Here is a 21132-nt window from a genome sequence, read left to right on the forward strand (position 1 = left end):
ATATACAGAGTGTCTCAAAAAATGTATACACATTTTAACAGCTGATAGCTCAAATTTGAAAATGAAAAGTATTTTAACAAACACTGCCTTTATAATTATTCAAAGTATGTATATACATTTTTTGGGGAAACCTTATAGTTTAGGAGTTAACTCCCTATCAGATATATCATTGAAAATACGTTCTCCCATAGAGTGGCTTCCCTTTTCATTTTGTAGATGGTTTCTTTGGCTGTGCAGAAGCTTTTTAGTTTGGCGTAGTCCCAGTTTTTAAATTGTTTTGTTTTGTTTCTCTTTCCCTAGGAGATATATCAACAAAAACATTGCTATGAGAGATGTCTGAGATTTTCCTGCCTATGTTTTCTTCTAGGATTTTATGGTTCTGTGACGTACATATAAATCTTTTGTACATTTTGAGTTTATTCTTGTGCATGGTGTAAGTTGGTGGTCTACTTTCATTTTTTTTGCATGTACCTGTTCAGTTTTCCAAACACCTTTATTGAAGAGACTGTCTTTCCTCCATTGTGTCCTCTTGTCTCATTTGTCAACGTTAATTGACCAGGAAGGCTGAGTTTATTTCTGGGTTCTCTGTTTTGTTCCATTGATCTATACTTAATTTTAAAAAAATACTTCAGATTACTCATTAGGCACATTGTTTGGGTTCTCTTATTAGTGGGTCTAAGCATTTTTATAGCTCATTAATACATATATTTCTTTTTAAATAAATTTATTGGGGTAACATTGGTTAATAAGATTATATACATTTCAGGTGTATGGTATTGTAATACATCATCTGTATATTGCATTGTGAGCTGAGAAATGTAATCCCCTTCCATCACCATATATTGACCCCTTTTACTGTCTTCAACCTCCCCCACCCCCTTCACCTCTGGTAACCACAATACCTATATTTGTGATTTTTTAAAAAAAGACCTACATCTCTCTATTAGAATATGGGAATTTGACTACATTTGAAACAGATTTCTTTAAAAAAATTTTAAGGCAAGTTTTATATTTTTATAACTTCAAATAATGGAACTTAAAAAAGCCACATACCACACAATTCTATCTGAAGCCTAGTTTGAGACAATTGATGGGGTAATGATCTAACCAGGTGATCCTTTGGGTTTGTGTATCCAAATATGGAGTCTGCAGGATAATTGGCTTTGAAAACACTACTCTGCCTTTGTAAGTGCTATCAAAGTTTCAGTCAGATCAGTACCAAATTATATATTTTGGCTTTTTACTTAAGGTGTTTTATATTATTCTGTGGGCCTTTGATCAAAAATAAATATAGTGGATGTTATAGTGCATGGCCTAGATTTCCCCCTGCATGACTGTTTTGCCTCTGATTAAATCACATGGAACTGACATTTTGTAGAAAACAGTGGTCAAATATCTGCAATATCACAAGTTGTACCTAATATATATATATATATATATGTATATATATATATATATACATATATATATACATATATATATATATATATATATATTACATGTCTATAATTATAAATATATATATACTTTGTGTCCTTTTTTCTTGGCTGCCAGGATGCTCATGAGTAAATTTTATATTCAATTACAATATTAATCTTCAGCCTACATTTTCTGGTGCAACTACCTCTCACCACATTCACAACTCCTTTTTGTTCACAATCTTTCAGCAAACAGGGAGACTATAAATAAAAAAATATTTTAAGTGAAATAAAACAGATTTCTATACATAGAGGAAACCTTGGACTTAAACTGACCATTATTATATTTAGTTTCCAGTAGCAGAGTGATAATATTGAGACATAATGCATAGTTCTGGAGGTATGATTTACTTATTGCTTTCAATAGCAAAATTCCCCTATATCTAGATGGTCTTAATCTCTTTCACAGGTTAATGAATCAAATCACAATATATAGCTGCTTCAGCTTGCTAGGTTAAGACTGTTATTCTGATAATGGTTTATCTGTTTCTGTTGTGGATTCCCAGAGCTCTCTAATGTCAGTAAAGTTAATCATTCAATCTACTTTGTTGATCCATTCATTCAATAATTCATTGGATACATGCAGTTTACATATTTTAAAAAGCCTACTGTGTGGCCCTAGCTGGTTTGGCTCAGTGGATAGAGAGTCAGCCTGTGGACTGAGTGGTCCCAGGTTTGATTATGGTCAAGGGCACATGCTTGGGTTGTGGGCTCAGTCCCCAGTAGGGGGTGTGCAGAAAGCAGCTGATCAATGATTTCTCTCATCATTGATGTTTCTATCTCTTTCTCTCCCTTCCTCTCTAAAATCAATAAAAATATAAAAAAGAAAAAAAAGCCTATTGTGTGCCATTATCTGGGTTATGTGTAGGAAATGTGACAATATAGCAGCCAGCAAGGTAAACAGAGTGCTAGCGCTGGAGATCATATGTTTTTCTTTCCTGTCTAGACTGCAAGGTCTTTGAAGGCAGACACTGCAACTATCTCCTTTCTGCCTTCAGTGTACCATTCCGTACACACATTCTGGGCACTGAAAACATATTTCTTAAAATTAAAAAAAAAATTTTTATTGATTTGAAAGAGAGAGAGAGATTTTTTGTTTCACTTATTTATATATTCATTGGTTGATTCTTGTATGTGCCCTGTCTGGAGAATGAACCTGCAAACTTAGTGTATTGGGATAACACTCCAACCAACTGAGCTACTGGGCTAGGGCAGAAAACATATCTATATATATAAAAAGCCAGCGACCGGAATGCCATAATGATCAGAACAACCGGTTGCTATGACATCCACTGTGCCCAGTGAACCAGCCCGATCAGGGGGGGCGTTGGCCAGCCAACCTCCTGTGGCCCCTCCCCCCAGAAGGCCCTGCCCTGATTGGACTCTCCCACCCCAATCCAGGGTGGGGCGGCTGGCCAACCCCCCATGGCCCTTCCTCTAAGCAGGCCCCACCCCTGATGGGCCCCTACCACCCCAATGAACTGCAGCCCTTCCCTCCTGGCCAGCCCCACCCCTGATCCCCCCTCCACCCCAATAAGGGACAGGGCTGGCCAGCCAACTGCCTATGGCCCCTCCCCCTGGCCAGCCACACCCCCGATGGTCCCCCACCACCCCGATTGGCCGGCGGCCCCTCCCCCCAGCCAGCTCCACTCCCGATCAGCCCCCCACACACCAATAGGGGATGAGGCTGGCTGGCCAACCTCCCATGGCCCCTCCCCCAGCTGCTGACCCCCGATCAGCCCCCCCACCCTATTCTGGAGTGGGGCCAGCCAGCCCACCACCCCCAGCCCCTCCCCACATTGGCCCTACCCCCAATCGGCCCCCCATCCCAATCAGGGGTGGGGCCCACCTGCCAATTGCCCACAGCCCCTCCCCCCAGCCAGCCTGGCCCTGATCAGGCCCCAATTGGGGCAGGCCGGCTGGCCAACCTCCTGCTGTCTCCTCCTCCCAACAAGCCCGGCCCCAATCTGCCCTGATTGGGACTGGGCCGGGCTGGCCAGACCCCACCTGTGCATGAATTCATGCACTGGGCCTCTAGTTTTTTACATAAGTGAATAAATGAACAATGGCAACCTATAGTTTCATTCACTTCATCCAAACAAATACTGGTACCTTCAGTAAAACAGCTCTAATACATAGTTTCATAGTTGTATCTTTAGATCCCAGGCAATGTAAAATTATTTTTAAATTGGCTCATATGATTTAACTGATGTTTTATACTTAGTTGTATCATTGTTGTGATATCAGTCCATGATTAGAAAATATAGAGATTTTTCTGGGCAGTAGCTTAATTACATTCCATTGATTCTTTTTCTGCTCTACTGAGCTTTTAGACTCTTCTGCTTCATTTATAGGTGTTACATAGATTGGGTCCAAGTTAGTCTTCACTTTTGCCTGCTAAACATTTGGAATTCCTTAAATAACCAATAATTCAGGCAGAATTAGAGTTGGTTCCATTTTATATTTTATTTTCTCTTTGTATAGAATGGTCTAAAGAGGAGATGGTAGTCTTGCTTTGAGAAAGGAAGCATTTCTATGAGTTCCTTTTCACAACTAACTTTGTGACTTCCAATATCTTCTATTGTTTCATTTTTATATTTTGCATTTGCGATTTCCTTCTTTTTCTTCTTATGCAAGACCATCTCCTTCCAACACCTGATTTATAACTGTTTTATTTTTTAATTAGTTTTTTAAAACCACTTCTTTGTGTGGCATTTTAAATTTGTTGTATACATTACTGAGCCAATAAGTGTAATGTTTAAGAAGGCAGGGTCTGTATTCTGGCTTCATCCCTTACTTGAGGAGTGATAACACTTAGTCACTTAATCACTAAGTCTTGGTGGCTTCATCTACATGCTGCAATGGAGATATTAATGATACCTATCTCCTAAGGTTCTACCAAGGATTATATGAATGTGGATAAATTGCTTAGCACAGTGACTGGTAACTATTGCATATTATTGTCATTATTATCATTATTGCTTTTGCTGTAGTTGATATTAATAGTGTCTTAGATGGAAAACTCCTAGGGCCCTGGGATCACCTCTATGACTTCTCTTGTACTCCTGATGTAACACAAATGCAAGTACTCTAATGAAGCTTTCCTAGTCAGTGGATGAGAAGTGAAAAATGAATTAGTTAATGTTATAAGTTCTGATTCAACATACTTTTTGTTAGAAAAGATATTTTCCATTTGTAGATATACAATGTACTCTAGCATTCAGTTACATTGTGTAAGAGATTCAGATTTGTGAATATGAAAATAGTATTTATAATGTATATTTCATAAATGCATATAGATGAAGAAGAATAAACATAAAACTGTAGGATAATCTAAATAGTTACCCTAAAAAATTACCCATGGCATTTTAACGCAATGTTATTTTACCAGTACAAATTTAAAGTTCATAGTAATATAATTAGTAACATGTAAAATCTTCATTACCAATCTTAATCTTTTGTTATATGACTGAAAATTATTTTATGGCAGTACAATTAAAATAATGATAAAAATGTCAGCATAACAAAATTAAACTAAAGTAACTACTACAATATGGTACCTCAAACCAGCTAATTTAAATGCAAAATGCTTCATAAATGCTATTTATCTGAGTTAATGCATATTAAGGGCTTTAAGGAGTAGTTTGTGTAACTGAAATAAACAAAAAATAAGCACTGTATAGCCATCTTTATTATTGTTTAACATGAGGGAAATATTAATTAGGTCTATAATAGGCCACTTGAGGAAAATGTATTCACATCACAGCTTAGTTAATATAAAGGGGGCTGGCAGGCTATCAGAGGCTTTTAAGAGGAAAGCTTGAAATGCTTAAAGTTGTCCTCACACAAATAATGGAATGTTGTTAACTATGACAACTAGACTGAAGATGCTCAGAATATTAAGTCTGTGATTTGAAAAAGGAGTTTCAAAATATTAGAACATTTTTTCTGTCATTCATAATGACTCTACCAAAGTTTTGTTTTTATAAAGTGGGAATATGGAAGGGTTTAAAAATAAGAGTATTAAAAAATTAAAATATGCCTGGTATAGAAACTGGAAAATATAGAAAAGTGAAAATAATTACCTAGATTTTCACCACCCATAAAATACCACACTTAATAATTAGTATATATATTTCTTGTTTCTGCTCCTTCCTGGGTAATTTAAAAAATTAAATAAAAGATAGTTATTATATCATACTAGTGGCCCAGTGCATGAGATTCGTGCACTCGGTGGGGGAGGGGTCCCTCAGTCTGGCCTGTGCCCTTTCACAGTTCAGGAGACCTCAGGGGATGTCCGTCTGACAGCTTAGCACTGCCGCAGAGGTGGGAGAGGCTCTCACCACTGCCGCTACACTCGCCAGCCGTGAGCCTGGGTTCTGGTTGAGCATTGCTCCCCCTGTGGGAGCGCAATGACCACCAGGAGGCAGCTCCTACATTGAGCATCTGCCCCCTGGTGGTCAGTGTGTGTATAGCAACTGGTCTTTCAGCCGTTTGGTCAATTTGCATATTAGCCTTTTATTACATAGGATAGAATATTTACAGTATATTTGTAATGTAAAGGAATCTAATGAAATACAAAATCACTAATAACAATGAATCAACTGCACTTTCCTTGTATTATTTCAACCTTTCTTTTTGAGACCCTCAAAAAGTATTTCTAGTTATATATTGATTCCATTTTGTTTTATTTGCAGGTAATTTTGAGGGTTATTCTTAAAAACATGGTTAGCATTTAAAAAATTTTAGTAAACTTTGAACCATAAATTTGAGAGAAGCTAGATGTTATAGTGTGTTTATTGCCATCTATAATAATAAAAGCATAATATGCAAATTGACTGAATGGCCGAACAGCGGAACAACCATCTGGATGACCTTCTAGATGACCTTCAAGATGAAGCTGGTGCTGCAAGGGTCTACTCTTGCACGAATTTTGTGCATCGGGCCCTTAGCAATTCAATTTTTGAGAATGGAACTTTGAAATGCCAGATGATGCTACACATAGCAATTGTTTGTTTTATATTTTGTAGGTCCCCACACACCTGGAAAGTCCTGCCAGACATCAAGTAGAACCCTCCATGACCCTTGACCACCAGATCCTCAATCAGACTATTAAACGGTCCCACTCTTCAACGCAAAGCAGTGTGCTTGTGGTACAGCATGGACACCCATCCCCGGAGAGTGACTCTGGCATCACTGGAAATCCACTCACCATGTTGCTAACTCTTGGGAAAGAAGATGACAATGTGGAATGCCATGTATGTCTAATGTCTGCTCATGAAAATATATAATGAGGTGTTTTTCTTTAAGGTATTCAAAAAAATTGAAGTTGACATTTTGATAGTAAAAATTCCAAATACAAATTCACTTAACAAAAGAAGTGTCTTAATTAATTAATTTGTAATAATTAGTTATGCACATTAATTATGCATAATAAAATATAACAACTTATGTCAATACTCATTTCAGATATGCATTAATATAGTAACTCAAAATAATCTCTAACTAATATATGTTAAGAATATTTAGCTTTTTTGGGGGGGCATGGAAAGATCTTTGTTATAAAGTGTAAAAAATGAAAATATTTTCTTTTTCAATAAAACAGATTTCCCTCAGCTGAGAATCAAACACAGTCCTTCCCAAGTAGAGTATTCAATAACCACTGAAAGAATTATGGGTCCATTGAACATACTGGAACCTAGACTCTTACCACTTTACTGACAATAAGCCAAAATTTATTCTGGAGTTATTTGGCTTTTATTAATATAAACAACCTATACTTAGACTTTGTATAATAACCATTTAAAATGTATTTTTTCTTAAGTTTCAGATATACAGCATAGTGATTAGACAATTATATAAGTTAAATTGTTCCCCCTCCCCTCGATATTTTCAGTACCCACCTGGCACCATACATACATAGTTATTATTGACTATATTACCTATGCTGTGACTATTTTGTGACTATCCATTTGCACTTTTTGATCCCCTTAACGTTTTCACCCAATACCCCACCCCACCTCCTCTATGGCTACCATCAGTTTGTTCTCCATATCTATGAGTCTGTCTCTGTTGTGTTTGTATATTTGTTTTGTCCTGTGAAATAATATGATATTTGCATTGGTCTGCCTAACTTATTTCACTTAGCATAATACCCTCTAGGTCCATCCATTCTGTGGTAAATGGTAAGATTTCATTCTCTTATTAGTAGTCCAGTAATAATCTATTATATATATGTACTACTACTCCTATAGCCAATCTCTACTGATGAGCACTTAGGTTGCTTCCATATCTTGGTTATCTACACTAATAAAAGAGAAACATGCAAATTGACCATCACTTTGTGACTCCCACTAGCCAATCAGGAGTGAGTATGCAAATTAACCCAACAAAGATGACAGTGGCCCCGCCCCCCAGCTGCTCCAGGCCTCTGGGCAGCATTCATGTAGGCACGGAGCAGCCAGGCAGGGCGGGATGCCTGCTATGATGGGGAGGGCAGGGGGCAGAGGGAGCTACAGGAGCGGCGCTCAGGCTGGAGCAGTGACTGAAGGTAGCGGCCAGAGCAAAGGCCTGGGTCCTGGATGCCAGAGGAAAACCAGTGCAGGCAGCCAGGGGAAGGAAGGCCTATTGCAAGAATCTTCGTGCAATGGGCCTCTAGTTATAAATAATTATGTTATGGGCATAGAGGTGCATATGTCCTTCCTTCCTTCTTCCCTCCCTTCCTTCCTTCCTTCCTTCCTTCCTTCCTTTCTCCCTTCCTTCCTTTATCTCTCTCTCTCCCTCTCTCCCTCTCTCTCTCTCTCCCTTTCTTTCTTTCTTTCTTTCTTTCTTTCTTTCTTTCTTTCTTTCTTTCTTTCTTCTTTCTCTTTCTTTCGTAGTAAATGATGCATCTGTAATTTAAAACCAGAATTTTCTAACAGATAGATATTATACATATACTAGAGGCCTGGTGCATGAAATTCATACACTTGGGGGGGGGGTCCCTCAGCCTGGCCTGCACCCTCTCACAGTCTGGGGGCCCTCAAGGGATGTCCAACTGATGATTCGATGGCTTAGGCCCACTCCCTACAGTCGGACATCCTTAGCGCTGCCACAGAGTTGGGAGAAGCTCCCGCCCCCACTGCTGCACTCACTAGCTATGAGCTCAGCTTCTGCATGAGTGGTGCTCCCCTGTGGGAGCGCACGGACCACCAGGGGGAAGATCCTGCATTAAGTGTCTGCCCTCTGGTGGTCAGTGCACATCATAGTGACCAGCCATTCCGCTATTGGGCCAAAACTGGCTCTCTGACATCCCCCAAGGCGTCCTGGATTGTGAGAGGGTGCAGGCAAGGCCGAAAGACGCCACTGGTGCATGATCTGAGCCAGGGAGGGACATGGGAGTTTGGCCAGCCAGGGAGGAACCATGGGAGGGCTCCAGAGCGTGTCTGGCCCATCTTGCTCAGTCCTGATTGGCCAGACCCCAGCAGCAAGCTAACCTACCAGTTGGAGCATCTGCCCCTGGTGATCAGTGCAAGTCATACTGACTGGTTGACTGTCTGCCCCCTGGTGGACAATGCACATCATAATAGCAAGCTGTTGAGCAGTCCTAGCATATCATTAGCATATTACGCTTTGATTGGTTGAACGGACAACTGGATGACCATACACTTAGCATATTAGGCTTTTATTATATAAGATGAGATAATATATACAGATATATAGGCAATATATCTATATCTGTTTGCTTATTCTCTTTTAAATTTAAATTGTTTATTGTTTAAAGTATTACATGAGTCACCTTTTTCCCCCATTGACCCCTCCCTGGCTCCTCCCATCCCCCAGCACATGCCCTCACCTCCCTAGTGTCTGTGTCTATTGGTTATGCTCATATGCTTGCATACAAGTCCTTTGGGTGATCTCCTACCCGCCCCCACCCCCCCATCCCCTGTCTTCCCTAATAGGTTGGACAGTGTTTGATGCTTCTATGTCTTTGGTTCTATTTTTGTTCACCAGTTTATGTTGTTCATTATATGTTCTATCAAATTAGTGTTTTGATTCCTTCAGATAAATTCCCAGGAGTGGAATTGCTGGGTCATAAGGCAGCTCCATTTTTAATTTTTAAGGTAACTCCATATTGCTTTCCACAGTGGCTGCACCAATGTATTCTCACCAACGGTGCATGAGGGTTCCCTTTTGTCATATCATTGCCAGCACTGGCCGTTTGATGGTTTATTAATGATAGATATTCTGACAGGTGTGAGGAGATATTTCATTCTGGTTTTAATGTTCATTTCTATGATGATTAGTGATGTTAAGCATTTTTTCAGATCTCTATTGGCCATATGTATGTCCTTTTTGGAGAAGTGTATATTCGGATTATCTGCTCATTTTTAATTGGATTGTTATTTTGGTGTTGAGTTGTATGAGTTCTTTATAAATTTTGGATATTAACCCCTTATTGGATGTATCATTGACAAATATCTTCCCACATTCAGTAGATTGTATTTTTGTTTTGTTGATAGTTTTCTTTGCTGAGGAAAATCTTTTTAGTTTGTTGTAGTCCCATTTGTTTCTATTTTCTTTTGTTTCCTTTGCCAGAGGGGATGTATCAGAAAAACTATTACTAAGAGAAATGTCAGAGATTTTACTGTATGTTTTCTTCTAGGAGTTTTGTGGTTTTGAGTCTGACATTTATCTTTAATCTATTTTGAGATTTTCCTTGTATATGATATAATAAGGTGATCTAGTTTCATTTCTTATATGTACCTGTACAATTTATCAAAAATCATTTATCAAATAGGCTGTCTTTATCCAATATTTTTTTCTTGCCTCCTTTGTCAAATATTAATTAAGCATATGGTTATAGGTTTATTTCTGGGCTCTCTATTCTGTTCCATTGATCTATATGTCTGCTTTTATGCCAGTACCATTCTGATTTGATTTCTAGCCTTGTAGTATAATTTGATATAAGGTAGCATGATACCTTTAACTTTGCTCTTCTTTCTCAACTTTGTTGTGACTGTTGGAGGTCTTTTAAGGTTTCATATAAATCTTTGGGTTATTTGTTCTAGTTCAGTGAAATACACCATTGGTATTTTTATAGGAATTGTGTTGAACCTAAAGATTGTTTTAGGTAATATAGACATTTAAATGATGTTAATTTGTTCTAAGTATAAAAACAATATATGCTTCCATTTTTTTTTGTATCTTCTTTGATTTCTTACTTCAAATCTTATCATTTTCTGAGAACAGGTCTTTTACCTCCTTTGTTAAATCTATTTCTATGTATTTGATTATTTTTTTTGATATGATAGTAAATGGAATTTTTTTTTTTTTAGTTTTCCTTGCTGATAGTTCTTTTTTTTGTAGACAAAAAAATGTGATCTGTTTCTGAATATTTCTTTATATCCTGCTACATTTATGAATTAATTGATCAGTTCTATTGGTTTTTTGATAGAATCTTTAGGGTTCTCTATATATAGTATCATGTCATCTGTAAATAATGGCAGTTTTACATCTTCTTTTCTAAATAGATGCATTTTTTCCCTTTCTTCTTTTCTGATTGCTGTGACTAGGATTTCTAGTACTATCTATATATATAAAAGCCAAGCGACCAGAACGACCAGAATGACCAGAATGACTGGATCGACTGAAATGACCCGTCGCTATGACATGCACTGCGGCAGGCCAACTGGCCCAATTGGGGGCAGGGCCAGCTGGCCAACCTCCCATGGCCCCTCAACCTGGCCCTGATTGCCTCAGTCAGGGAAGGCCAACTGGACCCCACCCATGCACTAATTCATGCACCGGGCCTCTAGTGTTGAATAATAGTGATGAAAGTGAACAATCTCTGTCTAGTTTCCACTCTTAAGGGAGACACTTGTAGTTTTTCCCCATTAAGTATAATGTTATCTGTGGGTTTGTCAGATATTGATTTTATTATGTTGCATGATGATCCCTCTATTCCCACTTTCCTGATACTTTTTATCATAAATGGGTGCTCAATTTTGTCAAATTTTCTACAGCTATTGATATGATCATATGATTTTTATCCTTCATTTTTGTAGGTAGAGGAAGGGAGAGGGATAGAGACATAGAAACATCAATGATAGAGAAACATCATCAATTGGCTGCTTCCTGCATGCCCCTCCTGGGGATTGAGCCTGCAACCCAGGCATGTGTCCTGACCAGGAAGCTAACCAGCTACCAACCTCTTTGTTCATGGGTCAATCCTCAACCACTGAGACACACCAGTCAGACTCTTTCTTCTTCCATTTAACATTTTTTGTAAAACTGGTCTGATGGTAATCAATTCCTTTAGCTTTTTCTTGTCTGCAAACTTCATTATTTCTCCTTCAATTTTAAAGGATTGTCAGTAACAATCTTGATTATAGGTCCTTACTTTTCTTCACTGAATATTTCATGTTAAACCCTTCCAGCCTGAAATGATTCTGTTGAGAAATCAGTTTACAGTTTAATGGGAGCTCTTTTGTAGGTAAGTAACTGTTCTATTTCAGCTTTTAGGATTTTCTTTTTGTCTTAGACTTCTGCCATTTTAATTATGACCTGTTTTGGTGTGTGCCTCTTTGAGTTCATCTTGTTTAGGACTGTCTTTGTTTCATGGACTTATGTGTCTTTTTTCTTCACCAGGTTTGGAAATCCATTGTTCTCAATCCCTTGCTCTCTTGCTTTTCCTTTTGATACTCCTATGATGCAAATGTTGTTATTCTTTATGGTGTCCCAGAGATCCCTTAAAATATCCTTATTTAAAAAAAAACTTTATTCTTTTTGCTGCTCTGATTGGGTGTTTTCTGTTGCCTTGTCTTACAAATTACTGATTCAATTTTCTGCTTCAACTCATCTGCTGTTGATTCTTTCAAGTGTATTATTTATTTTAAATGTTGTATTCTTCATTTTCTGACTGGTTCTTTTTTATTGTTTCTGTGTCCCTTTTTATGCTTACTGTCTCTTTAAATTTTCACTGAGCTCATCCATTCTTCCCTCAAGTCCCTTGAAAATCCTTATAATAATTTTTTTGAACTCTGTATCTCATAGAGTGCCTGCCTTATTTCATTTAGTTCATTTTCTGGCAATTTCTCCTGTTATTTCATTTGGGACATGCTTATTTGTCTCCCCATTTTGGTTGTCTCTATGTATTTGTTTGTGTATTAGGTAGATCTGCAATGTTTCCCAGTCTTGGTATGGTGGCCTTATATTGTAGGTATCCTGTGGGGTTCATTTGCACAGTCTCCCTGGTCACCTGAGCTATGTACTTCAGAAATGTTTTTTGTGGGGGTTATGTGAGCCTGCTTGTGGTAGTTGTGTCTTGATTTTTGTTGGCCTATTTGTGGATTGCATTGACTCTTGGCTCACTGAAAGTGAAGATTGACCTGGATTACAAGCTGCTTTGCAATGGCTGATCAAGCTGCTTTGCAATGGCTGATCTTACAAGCTGCTTTGCAATGGCTGATCTCTCAAAATAAAATTAGCCCCAGCAGTGTCTGGTGCATGCTGAGATTTTTCCCTTGGGATGTGTCTCTTATGAAGCTAATTGTGTCATGCTCTGATGTGGTCTGAAGCCAACCACAAGGTGGATGTGTTGGTTCTGGAGCCTCTTAGGAGGGAATCTAGTGGAGGTCCGTGTCAGACACTGTCTGTAACTGGCCCTGGGCTACCTGTTAGGAGCTCCAAAGTAATCCACAAATTTTGGCTACCTCTGATAGGCCTGGGTGCACATGGGAGGGTCCAGGATTCAGAACATGGATGACTTACATTAGCACTGAGTCCAGGCCAGGTCAGCAAAAGGCCCAAGGCACCCTGAAATCCACCTCTGTTTGCCAGACACCTGTTAAGCTCAGTCCTGAAAGAGTTTCTTGTGTTATGTAAGTTCTATGAGGTAGTTTCTATGAGTCACTAGGTAGGGGCCAGTGGTATTTACCAGATTCAAACTTCATGCTAGTGCTGGGTCTAAGGCCATTCAGCAGTTGTCCCAGGGTACACCAGGGCCATCCACCACCTGCCAGAGACCCAAGGATCTTTGTGGTGAGGCTGAGTCTTAGGGAGTCATCAGGGTGGGCCAGCAGTATTCATCAGGCTAAAAACCACCAAGATTTGTCCATGTGGAGGAAGGGCTCTACATAGGAATGGTGGCACCCATTAGGTGGGCAAGAGAAAAAAGGCCCTCAACCCAGAGCCACACAATTCAGTTTCTGACAGTCCTAGAATTTGCCCAGTCCTCCTCAAGAGTCCTCCATGAACGTCTTTATTCTAGGCCCAAAATGGCTACTGCATGCAGACTCCTACACAGGGTGCAAGCTTGGAAGAGAGGAGCCACAGGGAGTCAGAAGGGTGAAGCCAAGTCAGTTTCCAGTCTGATGCCATATGATGCTCAACCCAGTAAAGATGGCATCACTGTGTGGTGTAGAAGAGGGCGTCAGCCTAGGACTTTGGCTGCTGTTCCATTAGCCTTTTCCATAAAGCCACACTACCCAGTCCCTCCCTGCGTGACTCCAGTTTGCTTTGATCTGCTTTCCCTCCATGATGTTCAGGGTGAGTGGTCATAGGTGAGATTTTGTGGGCTGGCCCTCTAAGAGGGCGCCTGATTTTCTAGCAGCATCCTGTCATTCCCTGGCAAACAAATCCTTGCTGATTTTCACAGCCAGATGTTACATGGGCTTCTCTTCCTCTCTGGCTCTTCTGGCTGGGGATCATGATTGGAGAATTCTTGTTTCTTGGGGTGCACCTTAGCAGGTGAACTATTCCTTCAGATTCCTAATGGCCCTATGTGGATGTCAGGCTGGCTCTTTTCAGTGTCCACCCTTCCAATGAGTCTTGATGTTGCTTCTTCTGTAAATTCTTGGTTATAAGACAAAGGTTCAGCTAGTCTTTAGTTGGTTATTCAGGTTGATTGTTCCATAATTTAATTGTTCCATAATTTTGGTTTGGTCCTGGGAGAAGGTGAGTGTAACTTTCACCTACACTGCTGCCATCTTGGAACCTCCCTCAAGATATTTAGCTTTAATTTTAAAGGTTTTTATCTAAATTAATTTACATTGTTTATAAATAGTTATATTATCTTTACACATTGAAATAAAACAGGCAGAATTTTGAATAGAAGTACATATGTGCTCTAGAAATATTCATTAGAATAAACTAATAACCTTCTTGCACTTTGGAATTATATATGGAATTTTTTTACTATTATCTATTTATTCATTTCTACTTTTAAAACATACTTGCCTACTGTTTAATATGAGGCACTAAGGATGCAAAATGAATGAGAGTATCTAGCTTCATGGCATTTATACTTATTGTGACTTAATTGTAAGTGAGCCTTCAAAGAATGTCAAAGAATGAATTGAACTGGGAAACAACTAGAACTGGGGAAAAGACTTTTTAAAAAAATATCTCAGTATAGAAAAACTATATTAAAAACTGAGCTTTCTATTCTTTCTTTTTTTTTAATTTTTCTTTTCCCATTTGATTTGTTAGAGGGAGCCATGGTCCATGATCTCCCAGGTTTAATTTCCCAATATACATTCTTGATGGATATTACTGATTTCAAGTCACTGCTTTTTAGATATTAAGTCTATAGCCTCCAGGTATAAAAAAGTAATGCTTAATATCTTATTATTTGAATTCCAAATGATAAAGATTTTTATTGTGTGTACAAGTTTTATGTTAATCTGGGAGAGGTAAAAAAATAAGAATCTGGTATATTGTTTAATGAAATATAAAACAACCACAAAACAGGATTCATTGAAATCCAAAACTGAATATAAATCTCTACATGTATATTTACTTAAACTTTTCAATAGTTGGTCTATAAGGAATCCCCCCTCCCAAATGTAGAACTAGATTCTCTAGTCACTCTATGAAGATCATAAAAATGTATGTAGAATGAAAATCATCTGTACAGTAAATATTAGAACTAACCCAGTACAATTTATCTTACAACCACCTTCTTCCAAAGTTCATTTCCTTGTGTGAGAGTTATTTCTAAAGGAAAAAAGACAAATCCCAAAGGATATGCATATGCCAGCCAATTCTGGGCAGAACCCAGACATGATCTTACTATATTTCTTAGGAAATATGTGTTCTGAAAAATAAGTATGAATAATTAACATATATCAGCCTTCTCAGTTTTTCTTAGTAAATGTTTTTATTGTTAGGCACACAAGTTGCTTTTTAAAAAGTAATAAGTTCATACTTTATAAGAGAAATTAATGTGATCTTTGTGGGTTTTTAGGTGATATCGGCCAAAAGGAATTGCATGGCTTAGAAGGGTTGAAACTCTAGAGTAGCCTCAGGGAAATGATCACATTGACTACAGACAATTTTTTTTAGTCATTACACTTCCAAATATGTATATAGGAGTCTCTTCCATTATTGATGTTCTTTTAATCATAATTTAAATCAATGTTATAGTTTTAATCAGTGTGTGTGTTCTCTTTGAATTTGACTTGTGTACACATTTTCACATACTGCCAAGAGGTATCCTATGTTTTGCAATATTCCAATATTCTTTTATTGGTGCTAGGAGTCCATGTAACAATGCAGAACATGTGCATTCTTAAGAGTCATACACCCTGAGGTTATAGCTACCACTTCCTAGCTATGTGGTCTCAGTTCTTAACCTTTCTCATCCACATTTCTACACCTTGAAGAATTGTTTTGATGCTTATACTTTTTGTTGTTGTTATTAATTCTCACCCGAGAATATTTTTCCATTGATTTTTAGAGAAAGTGGAAGGGAGGGGGAGAGACAGAAAGAGAGAAACATCGGTGTGTTGAGGATCGAGCCTGCAACTAAGGTACGTGTCCTAGACCAGAATTGAACTCAGGACCCCTCATTTCACAGACTGATGCTTTATCCACTGAGATAAACTGACTAGGGCTGATACTTACATTTTTAAAGTTCCTAACACAAGGGCAGTGTGGTGGCTCAGAAGATGGTGGGTGTTGCCATCTTTTGGTGTTTCTTTCTCCTAAGCTGTCCTCCTGTTACATTAAGGAACATTTCGTTAATTCAAAGAAGACCCCAGAAATCATAGCTACCACAGGATAAGTCCATGAGAGGATCCTTAGATTCAGGATTTGGGGGTTGGAACTAGGAGTAGCTTGGTGACTAAAGGCCTCTGAGACAATGAAATACAAAAATAAAAAGCGGCATTTTATAATATGGGTCTTTCCAGGATAAAAATCCAAATTTGTACTCATGGTACATAGAACCCTTCTACACTTACTCCTTGTCTCCTGACCTACACTTAACGATAGTGCTCTGTGTTTTAGCCCTTTGGTTTCAGCCATATGATTCTCACAGCAGCCATGTTTTCTCTTTACCAACTACCCATTCATTCTCCATGTGTCTGCATAATTTCAACTCACTCTTGAAATTATGTAAATTCATTTGAAAATTCATTTCAGGTTTCTTCTCTAAGGTGCTTTCCCTGGTGGTTCTCTGTATGGAATTGGATGCCTATTCTCTGGGTTTTTATAGTAACACATGTTGTCATATGCATAAAAATTGAACTTATCATAGAATTTTCACAGTACAAACTACACTTTAATTATTCATTGTCTTGTTTTTCTTATCTTCTGTAACTTTTAGAAGCTCCAAGTTGAGGGAAAGATGAAAATAAAAAGTAAGCACATAATTAAAATATGTAGAAAGAGCAATGGTATGTGTAGATAAGAACAGAGATATGCTGTTCTTATCAGATGAATACCAATAATAAGACTTAGAGTAAAATGGCTAGTGGGATACTGAGCTAGATGAGATAGCATAAACCAAGAATAGAGATGGGAAACAGCATGGGGTGAGTAGAAATTGAGAAGCAGATTATGCAGATGGTGGTAAAAAGAGAGGCCAGAGAAGTAGGCAATAGACAAATCACAGAAAGGCTGGTATCCTCTGTTAGACAATATCACATCCTTTAAGGGTTTAAATGTGGGGGCTATACTGACATAATCAGGTTTGGCTTTAATATTACTCTGTCAGCTATGTAGGAGAAGAAGCCTGAGTTGAGAAGTTATTTCTGTAGTGCAGTGAGAGATGATGAGGCCCTCTATTTGAACATGTTAGGATGAAGTAGCTGTGAGACCACCATGTGGAGATGCTGGTGACAGCTAAATATCCAAGTTTGCCTTGAGGAGAAATAATACAGACTGAAGCAAGAGATTTGAGAGTTATCAGCATGCAGGTAGTACTTGAAAACTTAAATGAGAGAGTTCCTGGAGAGCACGAATCTACTGAGAAGAGTGGTGAACAGGGATAGGATTGAGGATACCACCAACATTTAAGGGTGCTCAAAGGAGAGGGGCCATCAACATAATGTAAAAAGATAAGCAGTGTGGTGTCACTGGAGCTAAAGAAAGAGTTAGTTTATAGAAGAAAGGAACGATCCACACACTCAAATGTTGCACTTGAGTCTAGTAAAATAAGGACTGAAAAATATCTATTGAATTTGGAAGTCAAAAAGTCAAAGAAAATAGTAACCAAAAGAATTTCTTTAGGATAGTAGGCAAAAATCATTCCACCTTGAATTCAGAGTTTATAGCAGGGGGAAAAATTGAACTCCATGGATATTTGGGATGGTTGTGCAGAAAGATAATAGGACAAAAGCATAGAGAGTAATAAAATGAAAATTGTGCATTTGATCTGCCAGAGGGTCAAGATTGGATATAAAAGGAAGGTTTTATTTGATGAGTGAGATAATGGAATTCAGATTTTAGAAATGGAGTAATTTAGAGGATGACATGACCCAAGGCATGGTATAGAGAATAGGTGAAGGGTTAAATTCAGATTTATAATCTTGATAGTGGTGAGTTACAATATTCATCGATAATTGTTGCTTTATTTTTACATAGAATTCTGATGGTTGTTACTGTAGGTATTTTTAGGTACTTATGCCTTTCTGATTGCTTGGTGTTATTTTTTCTTTAAAATCTTACCTTACATCTTATACGGCTTAATACTAAAGTTGCTACTGTGTCTTTCCTTCTGGTCATATTTGTGGCACAAGTTTTCACTTTGCTTTAAGCTTTCTCTATTGTTTTATTTTAAATGTATCTCTTATAAATATACTATTGCAATACCTTTCTAAAACCAAATTTGAGAGATTCTTGGTTAGTTTGTTAACTTATTTACATTTTTGTAATTAGTGTACTATTAGGATATAATAGTTATCTTTTTCATATATTTTTTTAATTACTATACATTCTGTTTCCTTATTTGCCATCTTTGTTTTCCCTATCCATCATTGGACACATTAAGTTTCTCTCTCTTTCTCTCTCTCTCTCGTTACTCCTAACTTTTAAAGTCACATGGTTATATGTTTTATTTTTAATATCTATATCATTGTTTAACAATATCTGTGTCACACCTTTAAGTAAAAATGTATCTGAGTATGGTCATATGATCTCATCTCCTTCTTGTTCATATATATATATATAATAAAAGCCCAGCAACTGAATGGCGGAATGACCAGAATGACCACAGGAGCTGCCCCCTGGTGGTCAGTGCGCTCCCTCAGTGGGAGAGCTGCTCTGCTGACCAGGATGAGCACCACTCAGAAGGCAGGTCCACAGCTGCTTGGCTGACCAGGATGAGTGGCGCTCCCACAGCAGGCTAATCCCTGCAGGCCACGCCCCCCCCACCAGTGCATGAATCCATGCACCGGGCCTTTCGTGTGTGTGTGTGTGTGTGTGTGTGTGTGTGTGTGTGTGTAGACATTTATACCACAAAATTTTCACTGCTATTTACTCATTCTTTTTTATATTTTGTATTGATTTTATAGTTGTAGTTATCATCTGACTAACTTACCTCCTGAAAGACTGAAGAGTGTTTTTAAAAGTATTTTTTTTCTTTAAAGCTTCTGAGTTTCTATGCCTAAGAAAACTTTATCTCACCCATATACTTACAGGATATATTCTTCTTTGTAAATGTTTAGGTTCAAAGTCACCTATCTTCAATACTTCAAAAATTATCCATATTGTATTCTAGCACCCTGTGATATTGAAAAGCTTGTTCTTAGTCTTTTGTAGACCTTTATTTTTAAATCATTTGCATCTTATAAATGATTTACTTTGTCCTTGAACCTCAGACTTTCTACAACTATTATCTCCATTTTGATTTTAGTGTAAATAACATGTTATTTTTTGTATTTTATTACCTTCATCTATCACATTTAGGGTGCTTTTTTTGCAGATTTGTAATTATGCTTTTGTCTGATCTGTTAATCCTGTTTCATCTGATGCAAAACGTTGTATTTGTTGGTTTTAAAAAAATATCAACTAAATTCCAAGATGTTTAACTATGAAGAGTCTTGGAAGCTGTAAAGCAATGTTTTGAACTGGATTTTATATCTTTAAATCAATTTAGGATAATAGAAGAACCAACTTCTTCAATAAATTAGGGGAAAAGGTAGTTATGTTGGTGGATGACAGAAATAAGAAATAGAGGTGTTAAAGGCAAAAACAGAGCCTCCAAGGAGGATGGAACTGTCACGTGTAGGAAAGAAAGGATTCTCTTTGAAAAGAGAGAAACCTTAGCATGGTTATAGGCAGGAGGGAAAAACATAGAAATGCAAGAGACTGCGTTATTTATGGTGTAAGCATACAGGAAACATAAAGGGATGAATGACTTATTTGTAACTGTTACTGAAACTACCAGAGTACCCCAAAGAAAAATATTTATTTTAGATCTTCTTCACATTTTTTTGAACACATTTACTGTCCAGTTAATGGCAGAAAGTGAATGAAGGAAATATCATGACAAACAAAATAGAAGCAGAGGCATGGATACATAGAAAAAAACTGACATGTCAGAGCGGAGGGGGTGTGGGAGACTGGATAAAGAAGATGAAGGGACAGCCCCAAACATATATACATAACACATAGACACAGACAACAGTGTGGTGATAGCCAGAGGGAAAGGAGGTGGGGGCTCTGTGGAGGTGGGGACTTTGCTTGGGGCGATGGGCACGCGATGCACTGTGCAGGTGATGTTTTATTGAGTTTTACTTGGAACCTGCATGGTTTTGTGAACCAATGTCACCTCGGCAAATTCAATGTCACACCAATAAAGTCAACTAAAAAATAATAAATTAAAAATATTCTCCCCTAGGAAAAGAAGAAATACCACAAAATTAAAATTTGAATTTAATGACACTAAATAATATACTGTAAAACTTTCAGAGACTGGACTAACCAAAGAAACAAAACATGCATATTTATTATCCTAGATCCTCTTAATGCACATAGAATAACATCTAATGTTCAGACAATGATCTAGAGCTACACTCTTGTATATGGTACCCACTAGCCGTGTGTGGCTCTTTAATTTTAAATTAATTCAACGCAATCTTTAAAAATTGAATAAAATTAAAAATTCAGATGCTCAGTTGCACTAGCCACATTTCAAAATTTAGTAGCCATATGTGGTTAGTTGCTGCTGTATTGACAGCACAAATTTAGGATATTCCCATTATTGCAGAAATTTTTGTAGGACAGCACTGATCTAGAGGATTTTACAATGTAAGTTTCTTGCCTATTTTTCAACTTTGTCTGAAACCTCTCTTGCCCTTGCTCACTCCATTTCCTTCCCATTGGTCCTCTCACTCTCCAACACTCTGAGCATGCTCCTAACTTAGGGTCTTGGTCTCTTTTGATTTCT

The 21132-nt window shown here is 37.8% G+C and overlaps 1 protein-coding gene across 1 annotated transcript in view; it reads left to right on the plus strand.

The window, feature by feature from the left end:
* TFEC (transcription factor EC) overlaps positions 1-21132 on the plus strand; it is an 87339-nt gene that overhangs the window by 32533 nt on the left and 33674 nt on the right. Inside the window, exon 2 of the mRNA XM_054726141.1 lies at positions 6509-6736. Coding sequence (XP_054582116.1) covers positions 6509-6736 — 228 coding nt within the window. The remainder of the gene's footprint in view (positions 1-6508; positions 6737-21132) is intronic.

Source organism: Eptesicus fuscus, chromosome 14 (assembly GCF_027574615.1).
Source record: "Eptesicus fuscus isolate TK198812 chromosome 14, DD_ASM_mEF_20220401, whole genome shotgun sequence".
Taxonomy (NCBI): Eukaryota; Metazoa; Chordata; class Mammalia; order Chiroptera; family Vespertilionidae; genus Eptesicus; species Eptesicus fuscus.